Source organism: Malurus melanocephalus, unplaced genomic scaffold (assembly GCF_030028575.1).
Source record: "Malurus melanocephalus ecotype Western Australia unplaced genomic scaffold, MMel_1.1 scaffold_89, whole genome shotgun sequence".
Classification (NCBI taxonomy): Eukaryota; Metazoa; Chordata; class Aves; order Passeriformes; family Maluridae; genus Malurus; species Malurus melanocephalus.
This window is the reverse complement of record NW_026623321.1, coordinates 741,504-767,118: the sequence shown is the minus strand read 5'-3', so window position 1 is coordinate 767,118 and position 25,615 is coordinate 741,504. Positions and strand designations below refer to the sequence as shown.

General features: G+C 51.8%; 2 protein-coding genes across 7 annotated transcripts in view; one reads left to right on the top strand and one right to left on the bottom strand.

Annotated features, from left to right (window-relative positions):
* Positions 1–19,197, top strand: part of FAM168A (family with sequence similarity 168 member A) — a 124,713-nt gene extending 105,516 nt beyond the window's left edge. For 2 of the 5 annotated variants that reach the window (XM_057368152.1, XM_057368150.1), the window contains 6 exons: positions 4,453–4,533; positions 9,316–9,441; positions 11,510–11,652; positions 12,913–13,087; positions 14,490–14,619; positions 15,263–19,195. In XM_057368152.1, the coding sequence (XP_057224135.1) occupies positions 4,453–4,533; positions 9,316–9,441; positions 11,510–11,652; positions 12,913–13,087; positions 14,490–14,602 (638 nt within the window). In that variant the 3' untranslated portion in view covers positions 14,603–14,619; positions 15,263–19,195. Of the gene's footprint in view, positions 1–4,452; positions 4,534–9,315; positions 9,475–11,509; positions 11,653–12,912; positions 13,088–14,489; positions 14,620–15,262 lie in introns of all 5 variants that reach the window. The other 3 variants (XR_008965464.1, XM_057368151.1, XM_057368149.1) reach the window with 3 other exon arrangements.
* A 1,047-nt stretch (positions 19,198–20,244) lies between these two features.
* Positions 20,245–25,615, bottom strand: part of RELT (RELT TNF receptor) — a 6,013-nt gene continuing 642 nt past the window's right edge. Inside the window, exons 2-12 of one of the 2 annotated variants that reach the window (XM_057368147.1) lie at positions 23,883–24,002; positions 23,585–23,642; positions 23,238–23,327; positions 22,917–23,071; positions 22,711–22,796; positions 22,240–22,473; positions 21,988–22,068; positions 21,818–21,899; positions 21,547–21,732; positions 21,353–21,472; positions 20,245–20,900 (exon numbers count right to left, since the gene is read on the bottom strand). In XM_057368147.1, coding sequence (XP_057224130.1) covers positions 21,385–21,472; positions 21,547–21,732; positions 21,818–21,899; positions 21,988–22,068; positions 22,240–22,473; positions 22,711–22,796; positions 22,917–23,071; positions 23,238–23,327; positions 23,585–23,642; positions 23,883–23,980 — 1,158 coding nt within the window. In that variant the 5' untranslated portion in view covers positions 23,981–24,002 and the 3' untranslated portion in view covers positions 20,245–20,900; positions 21,353–21,384. Of the gene's footprint in view, positions 20,901–21,352; positions 21,473–21,546; positions 21,733–21,817; positions 21,900–21,987; positions 22,069–22,239; positions 22,474–22,710; positions 22,797–22,916; positions 23,072–23,237; positions 23,328–23,584; positions 23,643–23,882; positions 25,569–25,615 lie in introns of those variants that run through there. The other variant, XM_057368148.1, reaches the window with a different exon arrangement.

Below are 25,615 nucleotides of genomic sequence, written 5' to 3'. Positions count from 1 at the left end.
ATCCCCCATCGCTCTGCAGGGAATGGATTTACAGCAGGGTGCGGTTGAAGGCATGAAGTTGCTCATGTTTTTGTCCTGAGAAGGTGCTTGTAAATCCTATTTTTTAAGAGTTTCTGAGAGCTGGGCAATAAAGAATGAGAAATGCTGGATGGCCTTAAAATAGAACATGAAAGTGTTTTGCAGGGGAAAATGCTTTGGCTCCATCTGGCTGACCCGAGGAGGTGATCGTAAAGCAAAAATGTTCCTGGGGCTGCTGCAGCTCCTGAGCTGTCACTCAGCACAAACAAAGGGGTGGACAGGGCTCAGGGGCTTCAAAGGGAGAATTGGTGACACAGAATCACAGGATCAGGTGGGAAAAGCTCTCCAAGACCATGGAGTGCAGCCATTCCCCAGCACTGCCAGAGCCAGCTCTGCCCCATGTCCCCAGGTGTCACATCCTGCAGGGACGGGCACTCAGCCCTGCCCAGGGCAGCTGTGCCAGGGAAGGAATTTCCCCAAATCCAACCTAAATATCCAACCTGCTCCCCTGGGCCAGCCTGAGGCCGTTCCCTCTCCTCTTGTCCCTGTTCCCTGGGAGCAGAGCCTGATCCCCCTTTTTCCAGGCTGAGCCTCTTTCCCAGCTCCCTCAGCTGCTCCTGGGGCTCCATTCCCATCCCTGGACATGCTCCAGCCCCTCCATGTCCTCCCTGGAGTAAGAGACCCAAATAATCTCTGAYATTTATCCACCTTGGAGCAAGGAATGCCACAAGAGGGACAGTTCTGTGTGGGCCCTTGCTTCTCCTTCCCGGGAATGTTGGTGCTTGATGAGCTCTCAAGTGTGGAGCTGCAGTCCTTGGCGGCTCAAGGAGATGAAGTGAGGTTTCCTAGTGCTTTGTCCTGCCCTCAGATAAGGGACTTTATCATCTGTCCCTGTACAAATCCGTGTGATAGGGCCACTTCCAGGAGCCTGCACTGCTTGAGACTCCAAGAAGAAGAATGAAGGAGGATTTTTTGTCTTGTGAATTAATGTCAGCTGCTTGTAGCAATTAACRCCTCCATCAGATAATGGTCAGTGAAACTACTCTTGAAAGAATGAAGTGGCACATTCTGGAATTCAGGGGTTGTAAGTGACAATTCCCAGCCGGTGGGAGGCTGACACATGGACCAAAGCAAGGAGAAGCAAATTCTCTTCCAAGAATTTTGCGAGAACCAAGTCCTTTAGAGCCCGAGCACGTGTACATTGTCATTGCCTGGGTGTTATTTTGGTTATTTTGATACAGAAATATTTAAAATACATAAAGAATTCAAGGTGGCTCTGAAAAAACCTTCTTGATGCAGCCCCACGTGCTTTTTGCTTTGCCCAGGTATTGTGTGATGATTTTTAAAGCAGATCAGTCGGTGCTTCCCCAAGCTGGAATGTTGCTGGGTGTTTTCCTTGGGGACAAGATTAAATGAACATTGCCTTTCTTACTCCTATTGATTGTGGAGACGATATTAAATTAAAATGAGCCGCAAAACAACTTTGGATTTCTTCTACTTGGAATCTAATAAATTCTGTTCAATATTTTTCATCTCATTTTCTTTCCTTTTGCACCACTGCAAGGCCTCAAGCCCCAGCAGAGACMGAGTCCTGTCGTGTGCAGATCTGTAGAAACTGAAGGATGTTTTCTTTCTGTTCCTGACATTTTCATGTCAACGGGGTTTGTTYTTTATTCAGGGTGACGAGGAAGGGCAGTGCCAGGAGGGGAGCAGAGTCAGCAGGAGCAGCAGGGATTTACAGGAGGTCTCCTGGGTTTTCCRGGGGGAAATCAGAGCAGGATGCCAGATACTTTGGCATTGCCACCTCTCCTGAGCTCATTCCTGGCTGTTGGATCCTTTGCCTTGTCCCCAAGGGGGTGTAGACATGGAGACCATCATGGGGGACCGCAGCTTTAACTTCACTCAGGAGCTGATTTGGGATTATTTGGGCAATGAAGAAGAGCCAACAAACAAATCCTAAAGGATCAAAACCAGTAAAAATCATGGGATTGTGGAGTAGTTTGAATCAGAAGAGACCTTTTAAAGGTCCAGTGCCACCCCATTCCATGGGCAGGGACACCTTCCACTGTCCCAGGSTGCTCCAAGSCCTGTCCAGCCTGGCCTTGGGCACTGCCAGGGATCCAGGGGCAGCCACAGCTTCCCTGGGCACTCTGTGCCAAAATTTTATTGTAAAAACCCTTYTTCCTCTAATTTAGAWATCTAATCTAAATCARCCCTCCTTCAGACCCAAACCTTTCCCTTTGTCCAATCACAACAGGCCCTGCTAAATAAAAAATGCCTCATGTATTTTTAAACCTGCTGGATTTGGAGTGCTGGGAATTGCCAGGCATGTTTCTCCTGGCACAAATTGCCCCAGATTCTGCTACTTTCTTATTTTTCGCTGTGTCCAAAAAAAGGAGCAAGCCACATTAATTTTCCTGTACCTTTCCCATCTCTGCTTCCCCTTAAAATAGAAAGGACAAGTTTTCTTGCTGGAGGTCAGCACTTATCAGAGTTCATGAGATCRGAGTGGAAGATAGTGCAGAGCAGGGCTTCTTTTTGCATCCAAAGCTATTAAAGCTTCCTTGATAGAAATCGTGTTTATCTGAGCCAAAATTATTCTGAAAACAGCCATGACTTACCTTCAGAACAACAAAAGGTACCACGGTAAGGAGGAGTCCTGCTGAGCTGAAACTGAACCCAAAAAAAGGAGAAAGRCCAATGGTGGAGTCCCCAACCCTGGAGGGTTTTAATAAAGGTGTGGATGTGGCACTTGGGGACATGAGTTAGGGGTGGCCTTGGCAATGCTGGGGAACAGTTGGACCTGATGCTCCTAAAGGTCTTTTCCAAGCGAAATAACCCTGTGATTCTATAAATACGCAGTTGTCTCCTGAAATAAATCCCTTAGCATTGGGCTGGATGGAAAATCTTACCCAAAGCCACACTTTTCCTGTGGTTTCATTTATTTCAGGCTCGGTTTTTTTTTTTTTTTTTTTTTTTTTTTATGGATAACCCCAATGTTGTGCATTTTAGTCTGAATAAAAGAGGTTTTTTGTCTGAGTTTGACAGTGGTGAGTGCTGTTGGCACCTCAGAGGGCACAGGTGAAACATTTGTGACCACACAGGACTGTGTTTGTCGTGGCTGGTGACTAAGGAGTGGTGGTTTGGGATTATTGCTAAAGAAGACTGCAGCAGTTTACGGCTTTTTCAGGGCTTTTTGGGGGGATTTTCCAGCAGCAAAGATCCAAAGAATCTCTTGGTGCCCCAAGAGATCCCATCCCTTGGGAATGAGCGAGGAGCTTCCCAGCACCATGGCTCACACACAGCCATCAGCATCTGTGCCCATGGCAGCGGGGTGGAATTGGGGGATTTTTGAGGTCCCTTCCAACCCAGACCAGTCTGGGGTTCTACTAAACCATGTGACAAGAAGGTAAAACCTCATGGAAAAACACAGGTGGGAGAATTTCAGGGAAAATATGCTTCAGTTGGTTTGGCACCCTGGCCAGAGTGACAGGAGGAAACAGGATGAGTGTGGAGCAATGGATGTCCTGGAAAAATCATGGTTATCTTCTAATGAAATGGAGAGAAACGATATTTCTGATTGAAAATCCTCATCATTAATGCTCTGCTTGCAATCACTGGGTCTGCAAATAACTTTCTGAGGAGCTTCTTGATTGCTGAAAGGCTTTAGATATTCCTGGCTACGATGACAAGAGTTTCATGGAGCCTAAAAAAAATTAAAAAAAAATCTGTTAAACTGCTGCTTATCCAACATTAACTACAGCAATTTTTAATTAACCTGATTTAGAAGCCAAATATATCACTGATGAAAATGAGAGGGTAGAACATCCAGTCATTTATTCCAGTACAGCGGTCATGATTGTTGAATTAGATTTATTCAAATGAACCTCAGCATTTTGCCACAGTAGTCAGTGGTGCCAGGGTTTCAGAGCAGTGGGATTTGGGGCATGGGAATGGGGGATTGCATTGTGGCTCTTGTGGTGCTCAGAGAGGGGGAGAGCAGACTCATGCTCACTGTTATTTAATAAAACAAAATATTTTAAATAGGGGYGTGTTTTCCTGCAGGATCCCCACCTTCCCCTCAGCACGAACCTCTGGTTAATGGAAGTGCTGAGCTCTCCCAGGAGAGCCTTTGTGATGGGGTTTTGTACCTGAATTCCGCATTCAGAGCGTGAATTTTCCCAGTGGTTCTCTCCAAAGCACAGCGAGCATTCCTGCATTCTGCATTCRGATCCTTGTATTCTGCAGGAATAAAGATGAAATATTGATGATGTCACGTGTGGGTCTGTGGAGCACGTCCCTGTCCCTTCCTGTTTCCACAGAACCCACCTGCATTTCCCCTCTGTGCTCACACAGGCTGTTTGTTGCTTTGCAGGGGCGCCATCCTTGCTCCCTGCTGATGAAATCCTAATTCTTCCTTTTGTTTCCTTGCAGGTTACCCCACAGGCTATCCCACCGCTGCCCCAGCCTACAATCCCAACATGTATCCAACCAGCAGCCCCGGCTACGCCCCAGGTAAAATCCTCAAAAAGGCCTCAAAACTTTCCTGGCTCACCCCTTCCCAAGCACTTTTATTGAAAATTTTTATTATAATTTATCCCAAGCATTATTATTGAAAAATAGTATCTCTCCCTTTGATTTGACTTTGAGATGTTTGTGCTTGAGATGTTTATCCTGAATGGTTTTGTCTCAGGAGAGCTGCAGGATTCTAAAACTTCTGAATGGAGCTGCCTTTTGAGCTCAGGGTGCAGCAGAAGAGCTGCTTCTGTAAGGAACTCAAAGCTGGACTTTGTGCCAGCCTTGCTCAACCCTCTCTCCCTGCAGTTGCCAAGGTTTCAGTCTCYCAGTTGTCATAAAATCAGTGGATCCCCAGGCTCAGGGGCTTTCCAAGGCTGACGAAACAGGAATGATGGGTTTGTTGCCAAAAACTTTTGTTTCTGTCTTCTCCCCATCACAGTTGATACATATTCCATAAAACTGTTGATTGTGGATGATTCTGGGAGGGATCTGTTGTGTTTTGTTTGGGTTTATGTGCTTTTGATAAGGTCTTTAGCTGCATTTCTTCCCATTAAAGCCTTAACATGAAACAAGTTCTGTTCCCTTGGATGTGTGCTGGCCACCCTCAAATTCCCCTGAAGGATATAACATGGGAGCAATTAAATGAAAACAACTCCATAGAATAAGAAAAAGCCCATAAATTTATTAGTAGCTTGTCCTTCCAGAGGCTGGCAACATCCTCCCTGCTCAGCCAGGAATGTAAATGCTGCAGCATTCTGGCATTTTGGCCTGGATATTATGAAATGTCACTTGTCCCCAGCCCCTGCCATGCAAAAAAAAAAAAAAAAAAATCCTCTGATCATTTTTGTCCCCCTTTGCCAGATCTTTTTGTTGCATGGCTTAATGTTCAAGCCAGAGATCTGCCACAACCCTTTGACATTTAAATTTTATTCCTCTGATTCTCACCCTTAAAAAATGCTTTTCATAATTTCCGTCTTGGAAATCTCCCGATGTCCAGAGAGGTTGTTTTGCACGGAGAACAAAAACGTTCCATTGGGTAACACAGCTGAGTACTAAACTAGTGAGGAAACAATAAAGATTAAAATGCAGAAATTAAATTTGGGATTAAAACTTTCTAGAAGTTTCCCATAAATCTTGAGAGACCTAGTCCAGGTGAAGATGTCCCTGCCCCAGGCATGGGGCTGGAACTGGATTTTCCTGAGGGTCCCTTCCAACCCAGACCAAGTCTCTGGTTCTGTGAAAATCTATTTTACAGCTCTTGAAATCAATACAATTTAATATCACAGCGAGATATTAAACCACTTTAACCACTGTGGGAAGCAGGGGCAGGTTCTGCTGCTCAGAACCTCCGAGCACCACACTCACTGGTCGCTTCTCAATGGAAAACAGACTTCCAGGAGGAGAAAAAAAAAGAGATTGTGAGAGATAACTGATGGAAAAGAAGCGCCATAAAATCTCCCAGCAGTGGGGACATGTGACAGAGTGACAGCATCCTCGACTGTGCTAAATGGAATTGGGCTGAAGCAATTCTGTGGTTCAGTGGCTGAGTTAAAACCTGCATCAGCACAGGGAGCGTTTCCTCAAATTGAAGGAGCTGCTGTCACTCCGGAGGCTGGAAACGACCTGGAGAGGAATGTGCTYCTGGTGTGTCCTTCAGACACCCTGGGGATCAGCTCGAGGGTTACAGTCTTGGACTTCTGAAACAGCAGAATAATTCTAAACGTGTTTTTGAGGGATTTTAGAGATTGAATCTAAAAAAGGAAGAGATGCTGCGTGTTCCYAGCAGAATTCCTGCTCCTGAGCATCCCATCCACAGACAGGGTCCTGTTCCAAACCTCCCAGGCTGGGGAGGGGGTGGTGCCTGCTGGCTGAAATCCCTCCAGCTCACCAGAAAGCAATCCCAAACCAAGGTTTCACCTGATTCTCCATAGAGAAATTACCCAGGTGAATGTTCCCCCTAAAATTGCTTGGAATGGATGTTGGGAAAGTGGGAAGAGCATCCTTTGCTCATGGCTGCTGAATTTGTGGGGTGCAAGTGAGGTCTCTTGGACAGAGGTATCCTGTACCAGCTTCATCACCTCTCTGCTCCACCCTAAAGGTGCYCCTTAGGTTTCTCTTGCCCCAAACCTGATCAATTTATTTTGGGATTCCATTCAAAGTCTTGGCAGGAGATGAYCCCCTGAGTGAAGATAAGCCCGGTTTTTATATTGTCCTTGATGTTCTCCAAACACTCCCTGATGCTGGAAGTCAGCAAAGCTTGTGCTCTTCTCTTGACCTCATGGTTCCCAAAATCCTGGGATCCACRTGGGAATTAAACAATCTTGTCACCTAAACTTTGTGGCAGCATCAGAGAAGAGTAAGGAATCRCGGAGGGGAGCTTGGAGAAGTCTGGAGTCCCCTTGGTCCTGCAGCAGTGAGGAAGGGAAATGATAACTGGAGCCRGTTGTGATTCCTCTCTCTCTCTCAGTGCCAAATTTCTGGAGAATAATTGCTGGTGCTGGAACCCTAAAAGATGYTAAATTATTCCCCAGATTATCCCAAASGAGCCCTGTGTCAAGCAARGGCCATGAGTTGGACTGGATGATCYTTGCTGGTYGCTCCCATCTGAGGATATTCTGTGATTTTATTAATTCCTTCCCATTCCAATTCAAGGTTCTGCCTTGTGTGATTTTCCTGCTGCATTTTCCCACAGTTTTTAGAGGGAGAGACACAAGGTAAAACACCAGCATGGCAAACTCATGCTTGCAATAAGCCTGGGTTTTTAGGACACTGTTCCTAAAAAAGAAAAAAAAAATCCCTTTTAACTATGCAAAAATGAGCATCTAAAATCACCCTGCTGCAGAGACACAATTAAAAAAAAATAAAATTATGTATGTCTTCATTAAGCCTGGYGCATGTTCCCTCGCAGGCATTCTGCCTCGCTCATGGTTGTTTTGTTTTAAGTTCCTTCATTAAAGCCTCCCTTTTTATTTTCCTGAAAGTAGGACACCCACTTTGCCTCGTGGAGGCTGGAGCTGGGTTTATTAATAATGCAGGGCAGAAATGATGGCTTTGCAGTGGTGCCCTTACAGAGCAGAGCTAAAATCAGAATTTAGGGAATTTAGGGATGGGACACGATGGAGGCTCTGAGCCCCCATTCCAGCTTTGGATCCCGCCTGGAGAAAACACTGCTTTGCTCCTTTCARTGCTCTGAGCCATCCTCTAGAGGTGCCCACCGACTCTTTGGGGACACCAGTGGGTCCCCTGAAGGGTGTCTTGGGGTCTGGAGGGGTCAATGTCCTCTAGTGCCTCGCAAGGCTTTCCAAGGACAAATGCTCCCATCATTTTGAGGCGCTGAGGAGTGGGACTGCCAGGGAATTAAGTTTATTACAAACTTTGTTTAGGGTTGGAGGCTGTATCCATCACAKATGAGGTTGTCAGAGGGAGAAAGAAATCCTAGAATGGTTTGGGTTGGSAGGGTTCATATTTTTGTGTTTCCCMCTTGAAATATATCCTGAACATTCCTGCGTGGTCTAAAGGTCCTATCAGGAAAAGAGCGCAGTCCCAGCTCTGCAGAGACCCCCAACTCACACTGTTTGCTCAGTTCCCACTGGATGGTTTTCCCGGGATTAAACTGGAAATGCTGGAAAAATCTTTATTTTATTTATTTCTAGGCGAGAGGGTAAACCAAATCCAGAAGATGCTGGTTGGAGGTAGCCCTTAAATGGYATTATGTAGTCATGGCTGGATTGTGATCCCTGTGAATTACTGCAAAGGACCAGGAGGTATTAACGTTCCTGGAAGCCTCCTTGATCCACCCTTTGTGTAGTTTCAAGTGATGGATTCTCCGAGGATCTGTGATTTAATAACGAACAAGCAGAGCTGTGGCAATTTCCCAGCCATCTCCAACCCAAATTGCCTCGATTTTGTGGCGGGTTTAATGTGGAGAGAAGAAACCACACAGGAAGGATTCGTGGAGCATCAGAATGAATTGTCTCATCAGTCTCGGAGATTAAAACCTCTGTGCAATCCAGAGGCAAAAATGAATCTGGTTGTGAATAAAAGCAGAAGTGAGGGAGTGTTTCTGGGAGCTCGTGATGTGCCTGGGTGCAGCCTGCCGTGGCAAATAAAGCAAGGCAGCCTGGAAATCCTTCACAACTCCCAGACTTTTGGGAGAAGGCAGAGACTTGGAGCAGAAAATGATCAGTGCCTGAGTGGAAGAGAAGTTGGGCTTGAATCTCCCCCTGCCCACAAACCTCCTGGTTTTCAGTGGAGGGAGGAGCAGGTTTCCACATCTCCAGCAGAGGATCTCCCATCCAGGAGCATCTCCCATGGCTGGAGATGGCCAGTAAAGCAGCACTGCTGGGTGTCCTCATGCTCCCCATCCCTCTCCCACCCCAGGAGAGTCTCAGCAGGGTTTGGTGGGCCAGTAGACCTGTGGCAGTGGTTCCCTGTGCTCTTGGGGATGTGTTTTTCCATCACGAGGATGTGCTGATTGCTCCTCAGCCTCCTCAGCCCCTCATTCCCAGTTTCCAGGCCTGTGACACTCTGGATTGACGGCTGTACCTTCAGAGAGGATTCATTTAGAGTCTGAGGAGGGTGTGGAACGTCTTTGCTCAGCTTTGGGGCTGCAGGAATGTTTCCAAGCCCCAAACAAAGTGTGAAGCCCCTTCTGTGGGGCTCAGCACCTCAGGGGTAGGAACWTGGGGGAAGAGGTCAGCAAGGTGACTCAAATGTGCCATAAATGTGAGAATTTGTCTGTCAYTGCTCGTGTGACCCCTGTTCTCTGTCTCTATCCAGCCACACTCCTGATGAAGCAGGCCTGGCCCCAGACCTCCTCGTCCTGTGCCACTGAGGGCACCTTCCACCTCCCGGTGGACACCGGCACCGAGAACAGAACCTACCAGGCTTCTTCTGCAGCATTCAGTAAAGGAACCTTTCCTCCTGGGGTTTTTCTTGGTTGGTTGGTGCCTGTTTGCCTCCCAGGCCAGGGCTCGGTTTGGGGTCAGGGTTATTTGGGGTCACAGAATCACAGACTGCTTTGGGTTGGAGGGACCCTAAAGCTCATCTCRTTCCAATCCAGGAGAGCARGCTGCTCCAAGCCMCATCCAGCCTGGCTTTGAGGGATTAAAACCATGAAGGAGCATGGCAAGGAGAGCACTGCCCCTCCTGCTGCTCCCACAGGGGAGGAATTCCAGCAGGGAAGGTGAAACCTCTCTCCTTGCTGAGTGTTTGATCCCTGGSAGCAGCCTGGGGTTGTTCACAGGTGTTTATCTGCAAAGGGAGATTATTCCCTATTCCCTTTAAACTGAAATTCYGAAATAAGGCCCGATTTTCAAGGAACATGGTTGAAACTGCTGCYTCTTGAGCCGGGCTGGCTGAGCAGGAGCAGGGGGAGGAGATGCCRCTCTGGGATCGCAGTCAAACAGGCTTTTCCAGGTGTAGCCTCATCATCTYCTCCCTGGAGAGGGTAAGTGGTGCCTCCAGGAGGGCTGATAAGCTCCCTGATAAACCCTGGATGCTTTTCCTGGTATGTGGGGTGTCCTCTGGCCCCTGCCTGGCTGTCCCCTGCTAACTCTGGGACATGGCTGCTGTGGGGTTGGAGCATTTCTCCCCTTCCAGCTACTCCAGACTCCCTTCTCCTGCTAAATTAAATCAATTCCACAGTGAGGTGAGAGGAATGAATATAATTTTTTTTTTTTTGTGAAAAGGATTATTAAAAATAAACCTCTCAAAAGCCCTGGGGARACTTTGTCTTGGAAATGGGGTGTCCCTCCCACTTCCTTGGGATAGGGGTTGTACACTGGGCACAGTCCAGCCCTGGGAGCAGCTCCGTGGCCTTGTGGTGAACCTTCCATGTGGAAACAAACGGAGACAGCAATACAAAATTCCCCACTGAGCTCTTTTTCTCCCCAACCAGCCTTTTGTAGAAAAAACATTTCTGTGCAATCCAGGGACCCTGTGAGCTGCAGGATCAATAAGGCTGAGATTTCTGGAGTGACATGAGGGATTTAATCAGCAGTTTTAATAGAAGCTGCAGCTTAAAGGCTCGCTGCTGCTGCTGCTGCTGCTGAACCACAAAGCGGCAGCAGCACGGGCCACGCCAGCCTAATCCTAATAAGGTGTTAGTTATAATTAGGTTTTAAAATTAGCTGCCAGACAGAGAGAGCCTCCATCATCCTGTGTCATTAAACCTGGATTTCACTTTGTTATACCTGCTGGTTGTTCTGGTTTTTCCCCAGTTTATAAACACAGCAGATTACATCTGCCTGGGCTATTATGTTTAATACCTTTTTAATATTGGAGATAAATTGTCCGTGATTGGTCAATCAGGAAACCACTGCAGGTCTTGCTATTCAAAGTGGTGAAACCACACAGTCCTGAGCTGATCCACACCCCTGGACACCCCTCAGAAATTAACTGTGATGATGAGAACTGGCAGTCTTTGTTGGAAAAAAAAAGTTCAAAATAGAGGAAAAAAATCTGTTGGATGAAAAAACAGGAGATTGGTTGGGTCTGTGGGTGACGTTGTTGGGTTCCTGATGGAGTCCTGATGGAGGAGGCTTCACTTCTGCTGCAATGATCAATATTTCAAACCTTTCCCACCTCTCATTGGAAGGCAGCTGCTCTCCTGCTGATGAGAGTGAGGAGAAGGGTTACAGCCATTCCCCTTGTTAATTAACACCTATTTTTCCAATCTGCAGTAACCAGGAGGGGGTGAGATGCTGTTTGGGAGTTCCTAAAAGCTCCGTGTGTTCTTCATGCTGTTTCAGTGCTTGGAGGAGAATATGGGATATTAGACYTGAAATCTTGGCCTTCTGTAATTTCTGAATGCTGGGAGATTGAATAACTGAAATATGTTTGAGTGTTGTGGTTGGGCTGAGCTTTGGCTTCTCCTCTCCACCCACACAGCCTCTGGGGCCYGTTTTCTCCAGGGATGGCTTCTCCCAGCCCTCCTGCCAGCCCCTGATTGGATCCCTCTTGTCTCTGGCAGGGTACACCGCGGGCACCCCCTACAAGGTGCCACCGACCCAGAGTAACAACGCCCCTCCGCCCTACTCGCCGTCCCCGAACCCGTACCAGACCGCGATGTACCCCATCAGAAGTGCCTACCCACAGCAGAACCTGTACACCCAGGTAGGTGCCACTGCTGTCACCTCTGCCACGCCCAGGACACCTGAGCTCCTGCAGGGCTCTGTCCTTGGCTCTCGGGGCCGAGCAGCCCCGTCTTGGTGGGATGGAGGCGCTGGGATCACCTTGAAATCCCTTCCCACTGGAAATCCTGAGCTTCTCAGAGCAACGTGGCCCTGCAGCTTCCCCTTCCCTGGCTTTCCTTCTCTTTTATGGTGAATAACCAACTTCTCCAGCAGCTGCAATCTCACAGAGTGATTTCCCCGTGCCTTGCTGAGACTGGAGCATCTCACTGATCCGCTGTCACCTTCCCCTGCATAATGTCACCTTCAGTGCCTCTCCTGGAAYTGGGGGAAAAAAAACCCAATGGGCAAAACCCATTGGGGTCCAACCCCACCCCAGCCACAGCCTCTGACATTTGTCCTGTGAACCTTCGTGGCTCCTGAAAGAAAGAAGTGATGGAATGGTTGSTGTTAACCTCCTTCTCTCCTTAATCCACACCTTCAGAGGTTCTCTAATGCACAATAAAATCTCCCTTCTGCTGATTAAAATCCTTGTTTTCTTTCCTCCCATCCCTGGTTTGCAGGTCCTGGTGGTGTTGCTGCCTGTCCTGGGGGCAGCAGTTCCCTCCCTCACGTATCTCCTCCTTTCAGGCTCCTCATTCCTTTGGACATGAAGCTTTCTCTGTGGGCTCCTTTTATTCCCATGTGTTCTTCTCCCCTTGTTTCAAAACCCTGTGAGTCTTGGCAGCCTGGATTTTGGAGCCTYRTTGGAAACCCAAGAAGATGAGAGCCATCCTGGACCCAGGCACCTGGGGATCATCCAAAAGCTGTGCCTTGTCCTTTTCTTCCATCCCTCATTCCTTTTCTCCACCAGCAGCCGTTCATGTCCACGCCCTGTTTATCCCACCCTGTGGAGGCAGCAGGGTTTGTGTTGGATGGATTGACTCTGTGGCTGTGGATTCCCTGCTCATCCTTTCCACATCTCCTCAGGTCCAGCTCCCCCAGCTCAGCTCTGTGCCTGTGGATTCCCTGCTCATCCATTCCCTCCTCATCCATTCCGCATCTCCTCAGCTCTGTGGCTGTGGATTTCCTGCTCATCCATTCCGCATCTCCTCAGGTCCAGCTCACCCAGGTCTCCAGGCACAGGAGCTCACCCGTGTGAAGCCCCAGCCCTTGGGCCATGCTTGAGTCACAGAATCGAGRATTCCTTGGGTCAGGAAAGGCCCTGCAGTGATGGTGGGATCTTTGTTTCCTCCTCCAACAGGGAGCTTATTACACCCAGCCCGTGTACACGGCCCAGCCTCACGTCATCCACCACACCACGGTGGTGCAGCCCAACAGCATCCCCTCGGCCATTTACCCGGCCCCGGTGGCCGCGCCCCGCACCAACGGCGTGGCCATGGGCATGGTCGCTGGCACCACCATGGCAATGTCAGCAGGTAAGGAGGGAGCCTTTCCTATGCTCTGAGTCCTGGATGAAAAATTCCCTGTGCATCCCTCACACTGCCTCAGCCTTGCAGGRCGGACACGGTTCACCTGCTGTTACTGCTCCTTTGCAGGCAAAAATCCTGTAATGTACCCCAAATCCTGATCAGACCCAGCACAGGAGACCTTTGATTTGGCTCACTCCTGCTTCCTTAAAGACATTTTTCTGTATGTTTAAATATATTATTATTTAATAATATAAATAWTATTATAAGTCAGTTCCTGTCAGTTCCATAAGTAGAGAAATAACCAGGTTTGTCCATCCTCGAGTAGTTGTAGTGTATTTCTCTCAAATTCCATTTTTTGGGACACTTATGGTCTTGTTTGACAAAATGAATGCTGACCTTGGTTTATCTATCCCAGTTCCTCTACATCTTATGTGCACGGTCCCTTCTAACTGCAATTAATTGACACTTACCCATTGAGTAAGGAGGGGGGCTGGTTTTATTTTTTCCAAAGCCTGTATTTTTCTCCATAACAATTTGAAGGATTGTATATTGAATTATGCCAAGAAATGCATCATTCATCCTTTTGCATCTGCATTAGCTGTGAAATACGAGTCTGTAATGGCACACAATCCCTGTTCCAAGCAGAGAGATTGCAGCCTGGATGTGACAGGAACCACTCTGGGAGATTTACTGTTGCTTATATTGAGAAGTGGATAAATGTAATTAATGCACATGGGATGGGYTAGAATTTCATTAATAACATTTGTGGAGAGATACCCAGAAACGGAGAATTTGGTCTGAATACCCAGTTGCTCCCAGAACGGAGTAGTCCAGGGCTGTGCTCTCCCTTCCCACGAAGGCATGTGCAAATTCTGACCTAAAATCCCTCTGTTGACTGTCTGAAGTCTAAGAAAAGAGCTCATCTTAATTTTCCCTGGAGATCTGTTGGGTTCTTTCCTCATCTCACTTTGCATCCCTCATCCATTCCAGTCTGTTTTGGACAGACATTCCAGTCTGTGCAGTGATTTGCTGTCCCAGTTTAGCCCAGTGCCTTCAGCAGGTGGATGTCAGCAGGTTGTGTCCAGCTGGTCTGTAGGGACAAGGACCACTGGAAAAAGAAAACAAGGGAAGCCCTTAAGGGCCAAAAAAACCCTTAAGGGCATGGAAAACCTGCTGGARTGTGTTGGTGCTGATCCCAATCCAGTGGGTCCAACAGCTTTAATTCAGGTCTGGCAGGCAAAATAATGTCTGGGGAAAGGGGAAAGGGAGAAGGGAGAGGGGAAGAGGGAGAAGGGAAAAAAGAAAAGGGAGAAGGAGGCCCTGGTGCTGCTGCTGTCCTTTGGATGAGCACGGTGCCCTTGGGTGCCCCTTCCTCCATCCCATGACCGGTGTTTGTGGTGTCCTGCAGGAACCTTGTTGACCACCCCCCAGCACACCGCCATCGGAGCACATCCAGTGTCCGTGCCAACGTACAGGGCTCAAGGAACCCCCACCTACAGCTACGTACCTCCACACTGGTAAACCACTGGCCAATCCATGTGAGTGCTGCCTCCTGCTCTGCACCAGCCTCCAAACCTGTCCAGCCTGGCCCTGGACCCTTCCAGGGATGGGGCTTCTCTCTGAGACTTCCCCAGCCTCACAGGGAGGAATTTTTCCCCAATATCCCATCCCTGCCCTCTGGCAGTTTAAAACCATCACCCCCAGGCCTGTCACTCCTTTCCCTGACAAAGAGTCCCTCCCCGTGTTGATGTCACCGGAATATTTCCTTTTCCCTGCTGGGAGATCGTGCTGTTCATTAGTACCGGGGTTGCRTGCGGCTGCCTGTGTGTTCCTGTCACGCTGAGGATCCCAGAAATGCCAGCTGCTTGTTCCCGGAGCCCTTGGCCCATCATGCCCAATTACCACGACAGGCAGCTGATGGGAACGCGGAGGAGATCCCATCCAGCCCCCGGGGTTATCTAAAATCTCTCTGCACTATATAAATTACTCTGGGCTAATCCTGCCCCTCCCAAATTGGTGTGCAATTAGCGGGGAGCATCCCATCTGCATATCTGTAATCCTGTGCACTGGGTACCACCATGGTTAAATTCCACATGGGTCAGCTCCATGTGCTGCAGGGGTGCAGGCAGGAGGAGAATTTCCTTCTGACTCCCCGTTTTTAATGTGTTTGCTCTTTTCCAGATCCGGAGTCAAACATTGTATGCAACTACACAAGTCTTACATCGGCGCTGTGGCTGTCGGGCTGCAGCGCCTCGTCTGTTTGCAAGAACAAAAGAAAAAAAAAAAGAAAAAAAAAAGTGCAAGGGTCACTTTATGCATTCTTTAGTGGTTTTTGTAAAAGCTGCTTTTTCTAATCTTCTGCCTCTTTTTTTCCCCCTTCCTCCCCCTTCCTCCTCCTCCCACATGAATTGTGTAACACACATACTGACACTGAGCAATAGTTGAGTTCTCTCTTCGGTCCTATCATTCGAAAAGCTCAGAATCTTCACTTTTCCAGCATTGCCCAGCTGAGTGGTGCAAAGATCCCCCCACTTCTTGTTCGTTTGGGTTCTTTTTGTTATTTTTCTGTTGTCGTTGTTGTTGACAAGAGCCTAGATTTTTTTTGGCTAGTAAGAGTGGTTGATGTTCAGGGTACTATGTGAAAAGCACAGCGCTGGTAGGCAGGCTTATTCCGATTTGGTTTGGGTATTTTTAGTTGAAAAATATAAATTATTCAATCTTCCATAACATATTACAAGAAAAATTGGTGTCTTCCAGATAGCTGTCGTGATAGATTATAAATGCATTATCTGCAGTGGAATTCTGAACTCATCCCTTCTTTTTGTAGGAGTAAGAGAATATAAATATAATTAGCGACGTAACACACTTGTCTTAGGAAGCACGAGGACTGGTCACCGGCGGGTCTTTGGTCTGCTTTTTCCAACTGGGCAAATGGATCTCGGTGGGTGTTGGGAAGGGGGCAGCTGGGGATGGGAAGGCTGGGAAGTGCCCTGGGAGCGTCTCGGGACAACGGGCGCTCCCCCTCAGCCACRGCCGGGGCAGTGTGGGGGCCAAGGCGGCTTCTGCCTTGTGTGGCTGCTGCTTGCGGGCAGAGATTGCTGGGCAGCTGCTGAGGGAAGCAGGGACATGTCCAGAGGGTGGGCTGCAGAGCTCCTCCAGCTTCAGGGTTTGGGCTGCAGAGCTCCTCCAGCTTCGGGATTTGGGCTACAAGCTCCTCTGGGTTCAGGGTTTGGGCTGAAGAGCTCCTCCAGGTTCAGGATTTGATCTGCAGAGCTCCTTCAAGTTAGGGATTTGGTCTGAGGAACTCCTCCAGGTTTGGGGTTTGGTTTGAAGAGCTCCTCCAGCTTCAGCATTTGGTCTGAAGAGCTCCTCCAACTTCAGGGTTTTATCCGCAGAGCTCCTCCAGGTTCWGGGTTTGGTTTGAAGAACTTCTCCAGATTCAGGGTTTGGTCTGAAGAACTTCTCCAGAGTATGGTGGTGGAAAACAGGGTGGTCTGGTTGATGGAGATGAGTCTTCAAGCAGGGTGAGGGGAAGATGGGTGGCTGCACCTTGCCTCCGTGGTGTTGGCAGGGCTGAGACCAAACCGCGCTGCCTCCGAGACAGTCGAGGCGTCCCCCTCCCGTTTTTGGGTTGCAGCTGCAAGGCTTCCAGCAGAAATGTTCATCCAAGCACAAATACCAGCACCACGGGAGAGGCTGGGGAGGGGGACAATGTCCGGCTGCCCTGCCTGGGGAAGGGGAGAGGAGGACGCAATAGCAATAAACACATCGCCTTCTTCATGGGAAGGCGCCTGAGAAGAGGTGACAGCAGGGAAGGTGACCCACAGGTGACAAAGAGCAGGATGGAGGACACCGGGCACACAGAGGCTGTGGGCACCAGGGTCATTGTGGGGGTTTGGCTTACCCAGGGACACGGGGACAGGGAGCCGGTGTCATCCCTCCTGGGGGTGTCCAAGTAGAGCAATAAGTTGTCTTGACGGCAGCAGAGGGAGTTTGGATTTGCAGACAATGCTTGTGGCCAGTTTGTTTTTAAATCCTTGTCACTAAACCTGGCATAGAAACAAGGTTTTCTGGATTTTATTGAGTTTTTTTTAAGACGAAAGCTTGGTTGGGTTTTGATTTTTGCCTCAAGTGTGCCAAAAATGTTCCGTGCTCTSGGTGGTGTCTCCCAGCTTGGCTTCTGCTGCCACTGGGAGGCTCCCGGAGCTCCTTCCCTTGAGCAGGGGCCAGATGGGGAGGAACAATCCTGGGGATGCCAGGAGGACTCTCTGTCCCCCTGGTCAGTCCCTGGTGGTTTGTCATGGCAGGTGTTGGCATTGGCACTTCTGTTTGGGGGTCATTTGGTTGGTTCTGACACCTTTAAAGGAAATGTAGAGCAAGGCTCTGGTTCACCTCTTCAAGCTCAAGGGGAACAAATCGGGGCAAGACTGGGCGCCAGGGCTGTGGGGTGGGTAAGGGGGGACCCTTGGATTCATTTTGGGTTTGTACAGAGAGAAAGGAGAAAGGAAAAAGAGAGAAAGAGCCAATAATCAGCAGGTTCCCCATCTGGCTTGGCAAAGCCAAAGATTAGTTAAGGGCAGCAGGACCTTGGGAAATAAYGCCACTGCATTGTCCTCCCTCTGTTTGTAGGACGTTGCAGTYACACTCGGGCCAGAAAGTCCCCAGCAGATCCCAGGAACTGAAGACTCCTGAGATCCCTTTTCCCTCTCACGTTGTTTTTGTGTTATGTACCAGGAGTTGTCCATCAGCGTTGGGTCAGGTCCCCCAGCGTGACACTCTCTGGTTTGCGGGGTCCCACGAGCTTTGGGATCGCAGCCTGGGCTCTGCAAAGGTCCTTTCCCAGCAGACACCATCCCACCACCGTCCTGGTCACCCTTCACCACTTTAGGAACCGCTGCTGAAATTCCCATGTGTGGAAAGGAGACGTTGGGCTTTCCCCTGGAAGAGAAAAAGCATTAAATGTGGGGGAGAAAGCCCCAGGAGCTGAGCGTGGGGGATCACCCAGTGTTCCCACAAATGACGCCTGGCATGGGGCAGCTGGGTTTGGATTCCTTTGCTTGGATCAGGACCAAATCCAGGRTTCCCCATGCCATTATTCCGAGGCAGAAACACTCCTTAACCAAGGTGTGGGGAGGTGAAATATTCACCATCTGTTGGGCCAGAGGCTTTAGGGACCACGTTTGGTAGCCAACCCTGGGCCACTGTGTGGAACTAGGGCCACCACAGGGTGCCAGGCTTGGGGGGGCTCYTTCCCAAGGTGGCTTCATGGGGCTGCAGTGCTGGGGAGGTGCTCCCTGCCCTTTCCAAGTCCTTTTTCCTTATCCCAAGTCCTTCCCTTGGTCAGGTCATGGCTTAAGTGGGAGTCCTGGGACAGTCACAGTGGGGGACACTGATGGGGGCAACCAGCTTCTYAAATATTTCATTCCAGGGTGAAGGATCACACCAGACGTTGGTGGGGAAGAGCAGGAGGGGTTAAACCATCCTTAGTAGCCACTGAAGGGTCTGAGATTAAAATTCCAGCTAAAAAGGAAGGAAAATACTGTGAACCATTAACCCATCCCTGCCCTTAGCTTTGCTTTAAAACACAAGCTGCCCTGGGAGATTGGGGGGAAAAGAGGATTTTAGGGGTGGAGGTGACCCCCAAACCCTGGGAGCCCCTCGGCACCCGAAGCCACCACGCTCCAAGTGGCTGAGCCCTCCCAGCCAGGATTTGCTCCTGTATTTTATGAGTAATAAATAACTCAGTTCAGCACTGTTGCAGTTTGGGGGTACAGTGCCCTGCAGGTGTTATTTGAGGGGTTTGTTTGAGTGAGGGATGTTCAGAGTGCCAGGGTTTCCTGCAGCCACCRGCATCCCGCTGAATCCTGGTCCTTCCCAGGCCTTCCCCCACTCTTTGCCATCCCCTCCCTCTCATCCTGCATCCCTGCATCCCATGGGATGATGTGGTTCCCAGCTGGAAGGTGTGAAATAGGATCCTGCTTTTTTAGGGGGGTGAAAAACAGCATTTGAGGCTTTATTTTTGGTAAAATCCAATCAGCCAATGATAGCAATAAGAGCTGCTGGATTCCCCTAAATCCAGGTATTTTTGGTTTGGACTTTTTTTTTTTTTTTTTTTTTTTTTTTTTTTTTTTTTTTTTTTTTTTTTTTTTTTTAATTGCCAGTATTTTCAGGCCCTCCAACTGTTGTCCCCAAAACGTGGTGACCCTCTGCCCATCTTTGCTTTGCTCCTGAGCCAGGATCAGCCTCCAAACATTTTCTCTGCTGTGTGTTAGCATTCCCCTAGGGAAAAAAAAAGGAGTATGAAGCCTGTTAGGGAGCTTGGGAGGGAGGAAATCTTGGAAAAATGCATTTTTGTGGCAGGTTACTCCATGGCACTTGGAGATTTTTTGGTAATCAGGTGAAAGAACTTGTGGGAATGTTGGCAGAGCAGGAATAGCAAGATGCGTGGTTTGACAGCAGCGATTCCCGCCTGGAAACGCTTGGCTGTGCTGCTTGGAGGGAATAATCCTGATGCAACGTGGCCACCTGCAGCCTCCCTGCATCCTCCTGCAAGGAATGGAGCTGGGAGATGGAATTTTCCTGGGGTTCAGGGTCAGGATTTGCAGGGAAGCACGGGGAGGTGCAGGATCACACCCAAACCCCCCCATTCCCACACCACAGCCTCAACCCACGCCAGGCTCCCACCCCTCTTCCTGTGTACTTCATTTTTAAATTAATTTCGACCACCAGACCAGCTYGTTTGTAAGTATTATTGGTCCTCTTAAGAAAAAATAAATATTAAAAAAAAATTCCCTCCCCMAAAAAATGAAACACRAATTTGARCCCAAGAGTAACCACGTCTTCCAAGTGTAATCTCACAGGTGTGTAGGGAACATGGCCTTGGACTGATGCCCTGGAGAGCCCCACAGCCTCAGTTTGTCCATCTGAAGTGTAAATTTGGGGTTATTTTCCYGTTAGTTTTCTGTTCTGGTTTTGGTTCTGAAGATCAGGTCGCGATCTCCCTGACAGATTTCAGCCAAGAGTTTGTAACTGTACGATATTTACTGTAAGATGTAGAACATTCGATAACTATTAAAATGTTTCCAAAAAAAATTAAATAAATAAATAAAAGAGCCCGAGAGGGTTTGGTGATTGGTTTTTTGGCATGAAGATGCGGTGCAGAGGTGCGTGGGACCGGCCCTAAACCCTTTTTTTGGGGTTGATGGTGTAGGTCTGTGGTCTCCAGCCCAACCTTGGGTTGTCCCAGTGCTCCCAACGTGGCCAAGGCAGCGTGATCCCACAGAAGGAATTCCTGTGGCAGGTGAAGTGCGTGACCTTCGTGGTGAGCGCCACCACCGCTCCTCCTGAGCTGGGGCTCTGCAGAGAGGCTGCAGGACCAGCTTTGCCCTGAGCAATCCGTGCCCCAGCGGGGTTGTGGGGAAGGGATTCGTTATCCTGCCCTGCTGAGCACTGGAGGGAAATCAGGAGCTCACGACGGTCCTGGAGAGTCCAGCAGACCCAGAAAGGGACCATGAGATGACATCCAGTGTCCTGTGTGCTTCCAGCGGAGCTGTGGTGTGGCATCGTGGYTCCCAGGGATGGCACTGCAGCTCCTGAAGATGTTCTCCATCAGGCCACCGTGCTGTGGCCACCGTCAGGCCTCAGGGACACAGAATCCTCTCGTTGTGCTGCTGGAGGACACCTTGGTGGCAGGAGCAGAAGCTGAGCTGCCACCTCCAGCGGGACTGGCTGTCACACAACGCCCAGTGTCCTCCACCCCCTGTGTGGGGTCTTTGTGGGTGTCACCRACCCCTGAGGCAGCCCCCAGGCCAGGTGCCAGCTGTGGAGGACAAGGGATGGACCATGGGTGAGCCACTTGGTGTCATTGCCCACGGCTGTGACAGCCTAAGGCCATTCCCTCTCCTCCTGTCCCTGTTCCCCCCAGCTATCCCCTCTTGTCAGGGAGTTGTGCAGGGCTATGAGGTCCCCCCGGAGCCTCCTTTGCTCCAGGCTCAGCCCCTYTCCCAGCTCCCTCAGCTGCTCCTGGGGCTCCAGACCCTGGACACGCTCCAGCCCCTCCGTGTCYTTGTCGGGAGGAGCCCGGGGCTGGAGGAGGGGACACGGGGAACGTGAGCGGGGACACGTGGGCCCGTGCAGCTGCCCATGAGTCACAGAGCACACCCGGCCGTGCCACCCGTGCCAGGCCCTGCCAGCGCCCTGCGGCGGGGACACCGCCTCCCTGCTGTCCCGAGGGAACGCTCCTTTCTCCGGGAAGGACCCCGCCACCCTCACCTCGGGGGCCATCGGAGCCGTTCAGCCAGGGGTCACATCCCGCTGCCGGTGGGGAGGGGACCGCGGAGGGGCTCTCCCCCCGCCTCGCTCCTCATCTCGGGGATCCGGGACACCCGAAACCTGCGGGGGAGCGTCACATCAGCCCGGGGTGCAGAGGGGACACGCACCGGGGACGGGGGGGTGTCCCTGCTCACCTGCCGATGGACAGGATGGTCACCTCGCTGGGATGAGCTCCTGCTTTGGGGACCTTGGTGGCACCGAGCGGCGGCGGCGCCTCGGGCCACTTGTGGCCGCAGCGGGCGCACGAGTCCGCGCCCTGCACCGTGTGCGGGTGCTGCTGGTGGTGGCAGGCGGGGGGAAACTGAGGCAGGAAGTGCAGCCTGGGGAGGGGGGAGATGCCATCAGCGGGGCTTGGTCCCACCATGGGGGGGTCCTCAGCGCAGCCTTGGGGGGGTTGGGCCTTACTTATTGAGGGGGGCACAGCTCGGGGGCACCAGCTGCTGCCTCTGATGCTCCTTCAGCAGCTCCTCCAGCGCTGCCGCGTTTTCTGCGGGCGGGAGGACACCGAAGAGTCGGGGGTCACGGGGGTCTGGCCCAGGTCACCCCCTCGTCCCCCTTCCCATGTGACCCCGGACCTTTCTTCTCGGTGATCAGCCGCACCAGCACCCCGATGGTGTCCTCGTTGGCGTCCTCCAGCTGGCAGATGGAGCTGGGGCCTGGAGACAGAAATTGGGGGATAATTTAGCTCGGTGATGGGGGATAAGGCACCTCAAGAGCAGATGGGATTGCCTGGGACAACGAGGGGCAGAAACCAGAGGAACGGGCTGAGGAGAACGGCTGAGGGGATGCGGGAGCACCGAGGGTGTCGCGGCWCAGCCGAGGCTCACCGGCGCTGCCGGGCTGGGGCTCCTTGCTGGCCGTGCAGTGGTAGCCCTTCCTCTTCAGCAGGTTGCACACCAGGATTCCCAACAGCCCCATGGCACAGAAGACCGGGACGATGGTCAGCACGGCTGCCTGCGCCGCTGCCGCCTCCTCCTCCTCCTCACCCAGCAGCGTCACCCGTGTCCCGTTGGTTCCCGACGCCCGGCCCGGCATTTCGGGGCTGCGGGCTCTCCGGTGGCCTGCGGGAGGCACCGCATCAGCCTCAGGAGGACCGTGGTTGGGATTAAACCCCCTTTTCCCAGGAGCCCCGCACCAGGGCTGGACCCCGGGCTAGCGGAGCCACTTGTGTCACGAGTGGAGGTGTCTCAGCCGCCCCACGCCTGCAAGACATCGTGCCCATCCCAAGGGACTCCATCCTGCAGGGTCCCCAGGGCCGGCACAAGCCTTGGGGTGACACCTCGGGCCCGAGCACCCACCTGGGCAGCCSGGGGTGCTGCGGGGAGCAGCGGCGCAGGGCAGGCACCGGCTCCGGGGCTCCCGGTCCCCTCCGGGGCTGTGGAACCTGCGGAGCGGGACGGGAAGGAAGCTCAGGAAACGGCCCCGAGCAGAGCGGGGCTGTCGGGGGCTCCCCGCGCCCCCCGGCTGGGTTCACCCCGGCTGGGCTCACCCCGGCTGGGCTCACCCCGGCAGGCAGCCTCCGCAGCGGCTGTCGCTCGCCGCCGTCCCCGCCGCCACCAGGACCCTGTTCCCGGCCCGGCACGGCGTGTGAGCGGCGCAGGACGCGGCCCCCAGAGAGAAGGTGCCGGGGGGACAAGCTCGGCACGTCCCCGCGGGATCCTGCGGAGAGAGAGGGCGCTGAGCGACGGCCGCACCGCCCCTCGGGCTGATCCCGCACCGTCCCCCGGTCGGGTCCCGCACCTTTCCCCAGGTGAATCCCGCACCTTCCCCTGGGCTGATCCCGCACCGCCCCCCGGGCGGAGGTGCCGCAGCCGGCACGGCTTACCCCGGTGGGTTCCTCTCCAGGCGGGCATCCCGCTGTCCCCTGCCCCGGGGGACCGCAGCTCCCGGCGCCCTGCGCGGGCCTGCTCAGCACCTGCGGGACGATCAGAGAGCTCAGTGGCCCCGGTGGTGCTGTGGCAGATGCCATCCTGGTGCCACCGTCTCACTTGCACCACAGCCAGAGGAAGCCTCTCTCCGGTGGTGTGAGGGATTTGAGCTCGCTGGATACACCACGATGGATGCAAACCCATCCCCAGTCCTGCCATGGCCSTGGGGTGGTGTCTGAGCACCAGAGAAGGGGCAGGATGGGACAGGACAGGGGACGGGACAGGACACAGAGGCCATACTCACTCCCAGGATGGTGATGAGCCACCAGTGCATCCTGCTCCTCTWCGTCACCAGGGGAGACCTGCCCAAGGGAGAGCACCAGGGACATCACCCAAGGAAAATCCCATCGGTGAAGTGATTTGGGGATCCTATTTCTCCCCATTGGGATGCTCTGAGGCTGCAGGCAATATCCCTGCAGCAGCGTTTCTGAACCATCCCCCAGAAACGTCGATTAAATTTTTCCATTCTATTTTATGGGATTCCCAGCATCAACCCTTCCCCTGGTGATCCCAACTCCATCTCAAACTGCGGAGGGACCAACCTCTCAGCAGTGGAGTCRCACCATTTGTGCAAGGAGCAGATGATGCTAAACAAAGTTAAAGAAAGGTTTTTCCTGCTCCGGAGGAAATCCTTTTGCATCTGCCACAAGGAAATGAAGTCACTATGAAAAATAAAAATGTATTTAAATAAAACTTTGAGCAAAACAAGAGGTGTTTCTCAGAGTCTCATGCCCCCCTCTTTGGGCTCAGCAATTGGTTGTTAAAATTAAAATTTATGCTGACAGCACAGGGGAAGGAAGGAAAAAATAAATAATAACCCAAACCCGGATCCAGCCCCCGCATGGAAATCCTGCTGCCCGCATGGAAATTCCCCCCGGTCGTCACGGTCCTGTGAGAGCCCCGGCAGAGCTTCATTACAGCCTTTGCCTGACGAGTTTTTCCTAATTAGTGACCAGCACTACCCCTGAGATGCAGCTAACTGCACCTGAGTGGGTCCTGGGGGTGAACGGGGTGTTTATAGGATGCGAGTTGGGACACGATGGCACAATACAAAATGAGCATCCTCGGTGCTTCAGGTCCCTGCAGCAGCTCCCAGTACAGGAGCATCCCTTCGGTGTGCCAGCACGGAGCTGACATCCCATCTCCTGAATCCCCCTGGGATTTGGAATGTGACCCTCGAGCACAAAGGGATGGTGAAACTCATGCAAACTCTCCACCCTATAGTCTAGCACTAATAAAACTGCAGTTTAAGCCTAATGGGAAGCATTTTAATCCTCCGGGGCTGTGGAATTAAGCCCTTCTGGGATGCGCTGAGATTTTTGGGGACCTGCTCTACTGGGGAAGGGGTGGCCTCAGGAGGGGACAGGAAGGYCCCACCACAGCTGAGGGACCACGAGCAGTGGCTGAATGAGGCCCCAGCTGGCACAGCCCAGACTGCCAGAGCATTCCAGAGTGGGATAATGGGATCTAAATACCACCAGGAACAGGGGTAAAGTTGCCCCAAGGCCAAGCCTAATCCAAGGATTAGGGACATCCTTCAGATGACCAAGCCACAGGGATGCGGGAGGCGCAGGGACCAGAGGGTGCCAGCTTCTGGATGGCACTGGAGCTTTACCAGTCACAGCCACCCCRGGACTGGGGACAGCTCGGGGCCATCCCAGGGGGAAGGAGGCACCAGTGCTCAGCGGGAAGCCCGGCTGCCCTGACACACTCCTAAAAGCAACACAATTTGCCTCTCCGAGAACCAGAGGAAACCAAAAACCACCCCAATCTGTGCCAGAGCTGGCTGCTTTTGGGGACACTCCAAACCCCCGTACCCCACCTGACCGGTGCATCAATGCCAACACACCAGAAAAGGCGACTCGGGTTTTGGCAACCTCCCCAGTTCCCTCCGGGTCACACGAGCCCTTAAGGCAGCCTGTAACCTAAAACTGCCCTCTGGGATTCCAGCGAGGGTTTCCCCTCCCTATGGGAGAGCAGGGTTTCAGCCGGTGGCTCCTGCAGGCACCGGCAAAAAGGAGCAACTGTTCGGAAAAACTTTGGGGAGCAGCTGCGGGACCCGGCCCGGGACAAGGAGGGGATTGTCCGGCAGATGGAGCGAAACTCGGCATTATCGCATCCCCAGGGCCCCATCGCAGCGGTGGGARCGACCGAGCCGCCACAAAATCCCGGCATTAAAGTCCAACGATCCCAGGGGCACCGCTGGGATGGCGCAGAGCCCAGGCAGCGGCGTTCCAGCCCGTTTCGGGGTGCAGCCCCGCACCGCAGCATCCCG